At 37.1% G+C, this 12,971-nt stretch overlaps 2 protein-coding genes across 2 annotated transcripts in view; one reads left to right on the plus strand and one right to left on the minus strand.

Annotated features, from left to right (window-relative positions):
• Positions 1-932, minus strand: part of LOC106872084 (exosome complex component RRP4) — a 35,089-nt gene extending 34,157 nt beyond the window's left edge. The window contains exon 1 of the mRNA XM_014918939.3: positions 803-932. Within this exon, the coding sequence (XP_014774425.1) occupies positions 803-918 (116 nt within the window). The 5' untranslated portion in view covers positions 919-932. The remainder of the gene's footprint in view (positions 1-802) is intronic.
• Positions 933-4,537: 3,605 nt separating this feature from the next.
• Positions 4,538-12,179, plus strand: LOC106872082 (transmembrane protein 141). Its single transcript, XM_014918938.3, has 4 exons — positions 4,538-4,622; positions 8,139-8,205; positions 9,441-9,632; positions 10,204-12,179. Exons 1-4 carry the CDS (start codon positions 4,557-4,559, stop codon positions 10,227-10,229), a joined length of 351 nt encoding a protein of 116 aa, XP_014774424.1. The 5' UTR covers positions 4,538-4,556; the 3' UTR covers positions 10,230-12,179.
• The last annotated feature ends 792 nt before the right edge of the window (positions 12,180-12,971 follow it).

Below are 12,971 nucleotides of genomic sequence, written 5' to 3' on the forward strand. Positions count from 1 at the left end.
AGCACAGCAGGTCGCCCTACGATCCAAGTATGTTTTGAATTTAGTCCAGATACTTTGGTTTGTTTTTATTTGCTGGTAGCGCCTGCTATGAACGGTTTCTTGTACGTCTGTTAGTTCACTCATCAGATCACATGTATTTGCTTTGATAGGGAAATATAGTCTACTTTGCAGTAGGTAAATCTTTAGACATTCTGTTTCCAGTATTGTTGGCGTGTTTTCTATATCGATTAGAATTAGATCCGGTTGGCTCCCTTTGTCGGCAGTGGGAAAGTTCAGACTGATTAAAGCGATTCTGTTTCGAACCCGATTGAAGTGTACATTCAGGGCATAATTTAATATTTATCATTTCCCCATTGATACCCGTAAAAATATAGTTCTTAATAATCGTGATATTGGGTAGGAATGATAGCTTTCTCCTAATAATTTATCCAAAGAAATATAATGTTCAAGGAGAGTCATGGTGATCGACAAAATTCAGTAAATAAATTTCATGATGTTGCACATGCTGGAATCACAAGGTTTCGCGCAGTATAAAATTTGAGAAATGTTTTGAGCGGTTGCAAATGAACTTTACAAACTGAAAAGATTCTTTCCATGAAGTGGGATCTGACTCTAAATTCTTTAAAACTTTACTTCTAACTACACACTTATTCAATGCCGTGAACTCTGAGCTCCTTTATAATCAAAACATTCTAAACATCACAGCAACGTGAAGCTATCAACTTTAAGCGGGAAGCTGAAAATAAACACAAGGAAAAATAAGGATGAATTTAATGTTAGTCAACCATCATTTTAAACTTACCTCATGAAACATGTGTCTGATGTAATAACATCTCCTGGAGTAACCAAGTTCTCTACTGAAGGCTGAAACTTGTTTTTTGTCCGAACAGATGAACTCGCGAGTCGGATGTCAGCCATGTTGAACTGGTAACATTTGACTCGGGACAAACAGAGCCAGTTCTTACAAGGACTTCAATCGAACGCAAGTTTTATATTTAGTTCACAGAGTTTAGAAAAAGTAACTTATAGGAATCAATATACACGTACATTTATCGGTAATAACTGTGTGTGTATATGTATGTATATATATATATATATATATATATATATATATATATATATATATATATATATATATATATATATAAATATACACACACACACACACACACATTTGTTTTTAGGATGCCACCAAGATCGACTTTGCCTTTCATCTTGCCGAAGTCGATAAAATAAGTACCGGTTGAGCACTGGAGTTGACGTAATAGATTTACACCTTCCCTGAAATTGTTGTCCTTGTGCCAAAATCTAAAACCATATTTGTTTGGATTTTTTTTTTTTTTTGTTAAAACATATAAAAGTAATTTGACATTAAACAGAAGGATTACTCAATACTTTTTGTGAGGTACATGTTTACACACACACACACACACACACACGCACGCACAAACATACATACATATTCATCTATCGAGGGGTGGCAAGCTGGAAGGCTACACCAGGCTCCAGTCTGATTTGGCATGGTTTCTACAGCTGAATGCTCTTCCTAACACCAACCACTCCAAAAGTGTAATGGGTGCTTTTATGTGCCACCAGCATGGGTGCCATTTGTGTGACACTGGTATCTGCCACTATCGTTTGTAGAAAACAAATCCAAAAGAAGTTGTAGAGCAGCATATATTAAAAATGGGGAAGGCCAGTTTATGGGAATACCTTAGATTTCCCGTCTATAAATGGTTTAGCTTTATGGCATAACGTCAGATCCCAAAAAGCTGTTGGCCCATATCCTCTTAAAGAAATTTTTTAGACTCATCACTGCTGAGATGAGGTGGTGAAGCAGGACCTTCGAACGTTGGGCCTCGCAGAGGCCTCAAGAGACTGAAACCGCCAGAGATATGCTGTGATTGAGAAGACCCGGTAAGTAAAGTGAGATCACAGCCATAGCCTATACCAGTGTCACATAACCAGCTCATTTAAAAAGTACCCTTGAATCGTTGGGCAACACGCCGTGCTTGAGGAGACCTATTGAGTCAAGTAAAATCAAAAATGAAATCACAATCAAAGTGGAAACTGTAGTTATGACTGATGCCAGTGCTGCCTGACTGGCTTTCATGCTGGTGGCATGCAGTAAACAGCCACTACACTTTCTGAGTGGTTGGCATTAGGAAGGGCACCCAGCTGTAGAAACATTGCCAGATCAGATTGGAGCCTGGTGCAGCCTACTGGCTTGCCAGTCCCCAATCAAACTGTCTAACCCATGCCAGCATGGAAAACAGACGTAAAATAATGATGATGATGATATATATATATATATATATATATGTGTGTGTGTGTGTGTGTGTGTGTGTGTGTGTATAAACACACATACACACTGGCCATTTTTGCACTCTCCTGCCTCCAAAATCAACTTTCTCTACTTCTCTCAACTTCTGGGCAATTATTTTTCAGCTATGTAACAACACATGTGCTTTTCTTGGACTATTCTTTTCCTTCTCTCCAGAATTTTACCTCTTCCCTCTTTCCGACAAAGAGCCATGCCCGCAACTACTCTTTTTTCCATTTTAAACCTTCTGTGAGCATCAATCTAATGCATTCACTGTGTAAGTCCTCTTGACTTTTGTTGTTTTTTCCTGTTTTTATTTTTTATCTACCTTTATGTGATTGTGTATGTGTGTGTGCGTGCGTGAGTGCACATGTGCATGCATGTGTGCATGTGTGTGTGATGTTAGTATATGAAACAGAAATGAACTAAGAGAATCAATTCAGAGTGGCCAGTAGCATGAATTTAAACGACAAAAATTAATAAAGTTATATTAAATAACATACAAGATAAATACTTGGTTTATTGAAATTATCTCCCCTTTCAGAGAGAGTAGACCAATTATTTGGTGGCAACTGGTATTAACTCTGAGAAGGGAGTCAAGAATCTTAAGAATCAAGAATTCTCCAAAATTGATGTCACTAAGGAAAAGACAGACTGATTGATTGAAAGGAAAGAGGGCAGCTGTTGATATGTACTTCGACCTCAATAGGCATCATCAGCACAGAAATTGTTCTATCTAACAGTCAACTAACAGAAACTAAACTGAAACTAGTATTTAAAAAATGTCTCTAGCCTCAGGGCTGAAACATATAAAAGAATAAAAGAATAACATGCATTTTATATATATATATATATGGCATAGAGTTGTTGCAACACATCATATATGGCTAGGCTAGATTTCGATCAAAATTCATTTTATCAAAAGCAGTCTCTCATTGCTATCATATGACCATTGTCCATCTTTCTTTTCCTCACGTGATCATCCTTCTTTTCCTTTAGGACTGTCCTAAGGACTTGATGTATCCATTCTCTCTCTTCTGTCTTTTCTCCTGACAAAGAAAATATTTCTTCAGTGTTCGCTATTTTAGCCTTGTTCAGGTCTAATGACCCTCCATGTCTGTTTTCATTTGGTTTCCTTGTATGCCTCCACTGTCCTGTTTTTGTTCCCAACTTTGACCCTCCATAAATCCCAAATTTTATTTTGGTACTTATAGGGGCAACTGTCTTTGAAGACTCATATTGCCGTTCAATGCTCAAAATGAGGAGTAGGTAGACAGCCAACAACTGATGAAGGGTCGTTCTTTATGTTACTTGTCCTGTTTTCCATTTGTTTCTCTTGTAGTTTGTTTATTGAACTCATTTGTTTTCGTATTTCATGTTGTTTACAGTTGGTGACGTCCTGTACCCATCTATGCATATGTGTATATATGCATATATACATATATATTATTTATATACCTATATATATTGTTGTATTTCAGGACGGTCATTTTTTTTCCTGCCAAATAAACACACGCACTATATGTTTTTCCTTCACTTATTACTGTTCCTTTTTTTTTTTTTTTAATTCGTGTCCATTGTCCGGAAATCTTTCGTCCCACAGCTATGACCTCTTCAGCGACACTTCACAGAATGGAGTAAGTGGAACGTGTTTTCGCTCCACTTACTCCATTCTGTTCCTCTAAGATGTGTATCCTTATGTGCGCATGTGTTTGTGTGCGTGTGTATGTGTGTGTGTGTGTGTGCGTGCGTGCGTGCGCGCGTCATAGTTTTTAGCAGCAGTGTGGCCTTCCCCTCAGCCCCATTCTCACATCCCATTTTGTTGCTGCTGTCCTAAGATCCGGAGAAAAAAAATGGTACAATTCCTCTGTATATGTGTGTTCGCCCATGGTGTTGCTATGTATATATTGACGTATGTATGTGTGTGTGTGTGTGTAAAGTCCAGATGGGCTCTACCGTAATGTCTTTGGTTACGATTACATATATTACCTAGATTTATAAACGAGGGGTAATTAGGGTTTCAATGTTCTTGTCTATACAGTATCTATAAATTAGCCACCAAATCAGAAAGATCCTAAATGTTGAAAAGAAAAAAAAGGTGATAAAATAAATCAATGAAATGCTATTCGGTTCGATGTAGGTTCGTGCGCTAAATGCTCTTAAATTATACGCTGTAGTTAAATAATATATATATACTAAACATCAAGACAGGCCAGTGTTGTTTTGACTGAATATGGGGGGACATCATCAGCTTCGAAGTAAAGAAGTTATTGCCGAAGAAGTGTCCGAGAAATTCCCAGTAAGATTTCTGACTCTTTCATTTTAATTTGAATTAGTTTTATCAACACAACAGCGTGAAAACTATGACAAAGTAATTCTCTAATATGCTACAAAGAAATATTCATCAGGTGTAACGTATCTGGTTTGTTTATATAACAGGTTACACACATTGATTTCGAAACATAAATATACCAGTACATATACAAATAGATCCTTATATATTGTGTCAGAGGACCATTTACGATTCCTACTCAAATAAAATAAGGCAATACATGTATATTTTTTCTGAACACTAAGCATCGAGATGGGCTTATTTACGGCGTTGATGTTTTAGGGGCAAGCATAGGTAACCTTTTATCTAGAAGCGGGCCGCATGAGACACAAACTCATCATCAGACTAGCCGCACTACTAAAAACAAAATTAAAGGTTATTTTTCTCTTGGCCGTTGTTTAGCCTCAACTGTTCTAGTGGGTACCATAAACCTCACTTCTTGATCCGAAGTCAGTGGGATTGATTGTCCTATGACGGATACTTCGTAACCCATACAATCAAAATTTGAAACTTGAATAGTGTTAAAAAAAAAAGATAATAAATGGTGATGGAATTATACTATTAGTAGAGTCAAGGTTATCAATCATACAAAGTTGACCGAGACTTCTAATTTTTCACTTTAAGAGCTTATGTTCAACAAGACTGGTTAAAAAAATAACGAACTACAACTAAAAAAGCCATTAAAGTGGAACTTGAAATCCCAGTCAACTCTAGTGTGTGTGTATACAATTTCCCACTGCACATCTTTCGTTCTGTTTTCGGACAAAGACCTAACATTTTATATCCCGTAATTTCAGCTTATCTTAACTAGGGAAATGGTAACGATAGATAAAATTCTATCCAGGAATAGTTACCGAACATCAACTACATTACACGGAACCTACTAAATGTAACATCCCAACTTAATCTAACGTAAATTTTGTAATGGAATGTATTAAGTTCTTGACTTTAGGACTGTTATTCCTACAGCCAAGACGATGATGGGAGCCTCTGTATGGTCTCGTGACTTGCTAAAAAAAGCAGCCAAATTTCCCTGAAATCATACTCTATTTGCATTTAAAAATATGTGAAATATGTTCGGTGAAAACTAGTTATTGTATCTATATAATTGGCTGGAAATTAGTGAGTTTTAACCTTAAATTATTGTGCTCTTCCATATTCAGGGTGCAAATAATTTATCACCTTTAATGCTCAAACTCATATCAGGTGTTTATTGACCCCTTGGATAGTCACACAAATCCCCAGGAGTCGAGACTGGCCAGTTTGCTCACCCCTGGTTTATGTTGATATGAATAAAACGTGCATGTTCTGTAATGGAAATCATTATTTTGACATTTGTTTGAACATGTCATAGCCAATTGCTGAGACCCCCTTCAGATTGCACCTAGAAAGTTCCCCTCCAAGGCACAAGTCTGGGCAAAGTTATTTATGGAAGGCCAGCAGTCGCCCATGCATACTGGTTTCCCCTCTCCACGCCACCAGTATTATCCAAGGGAAAGGCAAAGGCCGATACAGCTTGGTACCTGTGACGTCGCAACTCATTTATACAGCTGAGTGAACTGGAGCAACGTGAAATAAAGTGTCTTGCTCAAGAGCACAGCACGTAGCCCGGTCCAGGATTCGAACTCACAACCTCACGATCGTAAGCTTGACGCTCTAACCACTGAGCCATGTGCCTTCACTTCCAGCCAATTCTAGATATAATAACTAGTATTCACCGAACATATTTCACATATCAATATAATAAGATTGAACTTTTATTGTTCTTTATCAATTACCTTAGATATTTTCATTAAATTTCTTTAAAAAATAATGACACAAATGTAAGAATTATTGCTTTTAAATCAAGAATATTTTTTTAAATTGTAATTTTTAATTTTATTTTAGAATTTACATGATGCGGGTTGATAAGTTATCAATGATTCCATGAAAGGGTCAGTGTAAGAAGTTTGCTGACCCCTGGCATAAACAGATCTGTTTCATACATCTGCTAATGTCTTGGATGCTAAGTTGCCTTCTAAATTCATTTGAGCTCAAAATGGATTCTTTGATGATTCAGTGCAAGGATGGGTCCCCTGCAAAAGTAATGATTTTATTATGGAAGAAAAGAAAAAAAATATCATTCATATGTGAATGCCAGTGAAAGTGGTGTGAATGAAGAACATGAAGGTGACAATAGACCTCATAATGATGCTATCCATTGTATTGTTAGGCAATCATCATAACTGTTTGCTTCAGTTTTACTTGAACCAGGTTTTATGACTATAGTTAAATGGTTTGTAGTTGGAAGAACATCCAGCTATAGAAATAAATCAATTGCTCAAACAAAATCTATCCCACCCATGCTAGTATGGGAAGGAAGATGTAAGGTAGTATTACACTTATGTGACCCATTGATTGGTTGTAATACTACTGAAGATAGTTGTGTATTTAGAATAAGTCAGCTTAGAGAAGAGGTGAGATGGTTGAGAGAATAAGTTATACTACCTACTCAAGTTCCAATATACCACAGATGTTTTGTGTTTGTAGATTCATATATAACTGTCATTAAAAATAAATATCAGATCACTTGTGAATGTTACCTGCAGTAAAAAAGGTTTTCTGTCCAAGATGTTTTAAAATTCTGTGTACAATATCATAAAATGAAAGCTAATCATGGCTTTTGAAAACCTGTTGAGGTTTAGAAGATAATTACTGTTAACAAATCAGCTGGGTAGAGTATTCTATACCTTTCAACTAGATAAGGGGAACTCGTTCTTGTAAGGTAATAAGTCAGTCTTCAATAATACACAGCACACCTGCTAATACTGCCTCTTGTTTCTTATTTATAGGTAGGTGGTGTCAGCCATTAGGTGTAAAGTGTCTTCTTGGCCCTGAACACAAAGCAAATGGAGGGAGTTGAAAGATATGTCTCACCCCACTTTACTTTATTGATGTGGTCACTTTTGATTCTCAGGAACTGATATAACACAACAATAAAAACAAACATGATGATAATGAGGAGGTTGATTGATTATTATGATGGTGATAATGGTAATGATGAGTAAACAGTAAAACAGTGATGAAACAACAATGTTATTTATGATGAAATCATCATCATCATTATCATCATTTAACATCTGTTGTCCATGTTGGCATAGGTTGAACGGTTTGACCAGGGCTGGTAAGCCAGAAATTTGCACCAGACTCCAGTCTGATTTAGCATAGTTTTCTATGGCTGGATGCCCTTCTTAACACCAATCACTCCGAGAGTGTATTGGGTGCTTTTATGTGCCACTTGCACAGGTGCCATTTGCTATGACTGTGATTTTGCTCTGCTTGATGGGTCTTCTTCTCAAGCACAACATAATGCCAAAGGTCTCAATCATTGCCTCTGTGAGAATAGTTATGATGAAGATAGTGATGCTGATGATAATGATGACAGGATTGTCACGTGTTTCCCTTCTGTTTCAGTTTCTCATCTAAATTCCTTTGTTATTACAGCACTTCCGTACCTATGCACAGTGTCAGAACAGAGCTTTTACTCTTGGGTCACTCACATTTCTGGCAAGTAAGAACCAGTTTCAAATTATTTCTAATTTCATTGTTTGAAAAGGAAAATGGAAGTCTTGTAATGTGTGTGTATGCATGTGTGTGTGTGTGTGTGTGTGAGAGAGAGAGAGAGAGAGATAGAGAGAAATTATGAGTGAGTGTGTTTGTGTGTGATGCCTACAGTATTTGTACCATAAATATAGGTTTTCTACTGTACTTATAGATATTTAAATACATATATCCATAGATAACATACAAGTGTATGTACATACAAGAACAAATACACACAAGCATGCGCAGATCATAAACCCCTTATTAAATCTTGGTGTTAGTAGCCCATGCTCTCAACCACTACGCCATATGCCCACGGGCAATTATGGAGTGAATTTTAGGGCTTATAAATCTAATAATAATAATAAAATCGAAAAATACCTTAGGAATGAGAACCCAGGTTCGAAATTTCCCCAAGATACCTGATGAAGGCTGGAGAGTATATCAGCTGAAACGTGTTAACAACAAACAAGATGAGGACAAATATCCATCAAATGTAAATAATGTACATAATTCCTCATCTCTCAAATATAGAACTGTATTACGAAATGTCATTCACAAGGAATTAGTCAACCCAAGGCGGCTTTAGTAAGAGACACTTGGTAAGAGATACTATTGTACTATGTTGTTGGCACTCCGTCGCTTAACGACGTCGGGGGTTCCAGTTGATCCGATCAACGGAACAGCCTGCTCGTGAAATTAACGTGCAAGTGGCTGAGCACTCCACAGACACGTGTACCCTTAACGTAGTTCTCAGGGATATTCGGCGTGACACAGTGTGACAAGGCTGGCCCTTTGAATTACAGGCACAACAGAAACAGGAAGAAAGAGTGAGAGAAAGTTGTGGTGGAAGAGTACAGCAGGGTTCGCCACCATCTCCTGCCAGAACCTCGTGGAGCTTTAGGTGTTTTCGCTCAATAAACACTCACAACGCCCGGTCTGGGAATCAAAACCGCGATCCTATGACCGCGAGTCTGCTGCCCTAACCACTGGGCCATTGCGTCTCCACTATTGTACTATACATTGGCTTCTAACTTGTAACTATAGGGTAGCAAAGTGAACTTCTTAAGCATACATCCATGCCTATAATTCGCATAAATATGTTACACAATTTAGACTGCAAGATGCAAAATGAAAAAATAAATGAATAAAATATTTAACACATTTAACTGTATTTGTTATTTTATTGCATTTATTCCACAGTGGCCTCTGGCATTTACATTGCTCAAGAATTGATGAGGTCGAAACTCCCTTTTGGTAGGAATGGATTTTTACTGGCTCCTGTCTTTCTCGGATGTCTGTCAGGTTATTTCATAACTCAGCATAACACCAGACTTTGTCAGCAAATGTGGGTGTCCCTTGAAGAGAAACAACCTGTAACTACATCAGAATCTGGTAATTACCTCTTTGGACATTTATTTATTTATTGTTGATGATGTTGTTGTAGAGTGCCTCTTCCCTTCCTAATCCATCACCACCACCACCACCACCAAATAGTTCTGCTTGAACAAAGCTATGTCCAGAGGATAGTATTTGATTGAACGTTTGGTGGTGATACACATGCATATACTGAGGTGTATGCTTCATATTGCCATTGTTAGTGGTGGTGGTGGTGGTGGTGGTATTCGATGTAGTATGAAAGTGTCGGTTCATTGTTTGTAAGACAGTCAAAGTCTATTGGGTGGGGTTACAGCCTGACAATGTGGTTATATTGTGTAGATTGTGTAGTGTGGTAATTGGCCAGGGTATCTTGATGGGAAGAGTTGAGGTGGTGTGGAAGTTAGAATATGTTGGGTGGATAAGTTATAACATGGCAGGGAAGACATGTTGTGTGGAGTCGGTATATGTTAGCCAGAACATATTGTGTGAAGTAATGTCATAGCACTAGAATAGAATTGATAGTCATGGTGAGAATGACAATGATAATGATGATAATGATGATGTTTTTTTATTCTTCTAATTGCAGAGAAATTAACCCAGGATAGTCATTGATCCTATTATTGAAGACCCAAGTCATACAAGCGCATGTTATGTTTCTGAGTGTTTTTACTAACTGTATCAGCAACAATCTGATTACTATTATTGTTATCGATAGAATAAAGTACCAGTCGAGTACTGGGGTTGATCTAACCAACTGTTCCCCTCCCTCCAAATTTCTGGCCTTGTACCTGTGTAAGAAATTATCCTAAAACATTTTCTGTTTAATTATATAGTTTCTTTGATGGGTTCTTGTAATTCCCCATATTCATTACACTGGCAAAGTGGGGTGAATACTTCATAAATACTCATAAACCACACATCATATGTGATTGAGCGTATGTGTGTACATCTGAGATTTTCCCTCTTTCAGTCCTAGTTGCATATGGGTAGATTTTAAATATTTACAACACATTGTGTTTGTGTGTGTGTGAGACCTGTATTGTGAAGAATCATTCTATTTTGTTTTTGTGTGTGATAGAGGTGGAGGAATGCTGAAAGTGCATGTAGAGCACTAAAAGACATTGCTGAAAGAGGTGCCAAAAAAGCTGATTAAATGAAGTATACATTGGATTTGGAATCAACATCTTTAACTGACAATCCGCTTGGCAATTTCAATTTTGTATGATAAAGCTAATGATGCATTTATAGAATTTCAAACCTTGGGTACCCTCATCGTTAGATGTAAATATGGGGTAAAATGCAGAATCTGAAGAAACTGATGGTGTTGTGCATCAGCAGACAGGAACCAATCCATTGAAGAAGTTGAGTTGCTGTGAAGAATGAAATAATGTGGCACAATTTCCCTTCTTTTTCTGTGAGAAAGGATATATAGATAGGCTTTGATTGTGAGATTGAGAAATACACACTCAAAAAAGGCACTAAATGATGTCATTGTCATGCCATTTATTATGTAAAAACATACTAAGTAAGATGCAAACCTAAACCTTTCATTTTCATATCTGAAGGTCAACAGAGATTATGGTCAGAGTCGTGGTACACTTGGTCAACATCACTTTTTGTTACACCTGCAGGAAGAGTTGAATTGAATGCAGCACTTCTCACTTAACAAACAAAAAACATTAACCTTTTAGCATTCAGACTGGCCATATCTGGTCAAAATATTTTACCTGTTTTATGTTTAAACTGGCCAGATTTTGTCCCTCATACCTACCCGACAATATCATTCAAACAACAGTTACCTCATAAAAATCCGAAAGCTATAAGACAATGTGAATAAATAAACATTACATTTGACAATAATCTGAATGTTAAAGGGTTAATGTTGCTATGCTGCTGCTGCTTATTTTGTAGGAAATACTCATCTGTACCATTGAGTACAGCAAGCTATCCTGGCCATGTCCACAGTGCAACATCAGTGATAAGTTATGAATCTTCAGCCCTTCAGCTGAATGACTGATACTGACTTAGTCATATGTCACTCTTGACACAGATACAGTAGCAAAAATGTTAATATTATGTCTATTACAAGAATTCATACAGGTGTAACCTATGTCATTTATAAGTTTTCTTGCCCACTTGACAGTTATCAACAGCATAACACATTCTTACATATGTCTTCATATGTTGTTGACAATAAACTCTCAGAAAGGTGCACCACAGCAACAACACTCACACTTGTTACTGTAAATCTGGGGGGGGAAAAAACTGGTCAAAGAGCTGAAAAATGGAAGAAATAATCATGGTAAATTTCATCCAAAGGATTAAATATCAACATCTGTTCATTCTATTAAGCCTTCCATCAACTTCAGTTGGGAGTCTTGTTGAGTAAAACCAGAGTTTCTTTGTTTTACTTACAAAATATGGAGATGAATATTTACAGTGAACAATATCAGCCATTTCAGTTAATACTCATGTTGGTAACAAGAAAAATTTAAATCACTTGAAATTATCTACTATTTTTTGTAAATAAAATTTGAAAAAACAAACGATTTGAAAACTACATATTTACTTTTATTTCATTTCTTTATAAATAACATCATGCATAAATATTTAATCAATTGTTGTTATTGTTCAGCCTCAGGTCAGCTCTAATTAAGCAAACCTAAGATCAAAGATATTCCAACCATGACCACCCTGTTCTTGCTTTTTTTTTATGTGTGCAAGGAATGCAGAGTTGCATTTTGTGTGTCCTATTGTAAAACTGGTCTGTCATCTTCATCTTGATTGCCTTATTTCATTATCATCAATGGATAAGGCGGTGAGCTGGCAGAAATGTTAGCGCGCCAGGCAAAATGCTTAGCAGTATTTCATCTGCCGCTATGTTCTGAGTTCAAATTCCACCCAGGTCGAATTTGCTTTTCATCCTTTCGGGGTCAATTAAATAAGTACCAGTTATGCACTGGAGTCGATGTAATCAACTTAATCCCTCTGCCTGTCCTTGTTTGTCCCCTCTATATTTAGCCCATTGTAGGCAATAAAGAAATAAGAAACATTAGCACGCCTGGCAAAATGCTTAGCGGTATTTCGTCTGCTGTTACGTTCTGGGTTCAAATTCTGCTGAGGTCGGCTTTGCCTTTCATCTTTTTGGGGTCAATAAATTAAGTACCAGCTACATACTGGGGTCAATCTAATTGATTGGCCCCCTCCCCAAAAATTTCAGACCTTGTGCCTAGAGTAGAAAAGATTATTATCTATGGACAGCAGATTCTGTTGGGTACTGGAAAAAATGGTCTTTGTTTCTATGTATTGAATTTGAATCCTGGCCAAATTCAACTTTGCCTTTTTGTCCCTCTG

The sequence above is a fragment of the Octopus bimaculoides genome, chromosome 3, assembly GCF_046866305.1.
Source record: "Octopus bimaculoides isolate indiv1 chromosome 3, ASM4686630v1, whole genome shotgun sequence".
In the NCBI taxonomy this organism is placed as follows: domain Eukaryota; kingdom Metazoa; phylum Mollusca; class Cephalopoda; order Octopoda; family Octopodidae; genus Octopus; species Octopus bimaculoides.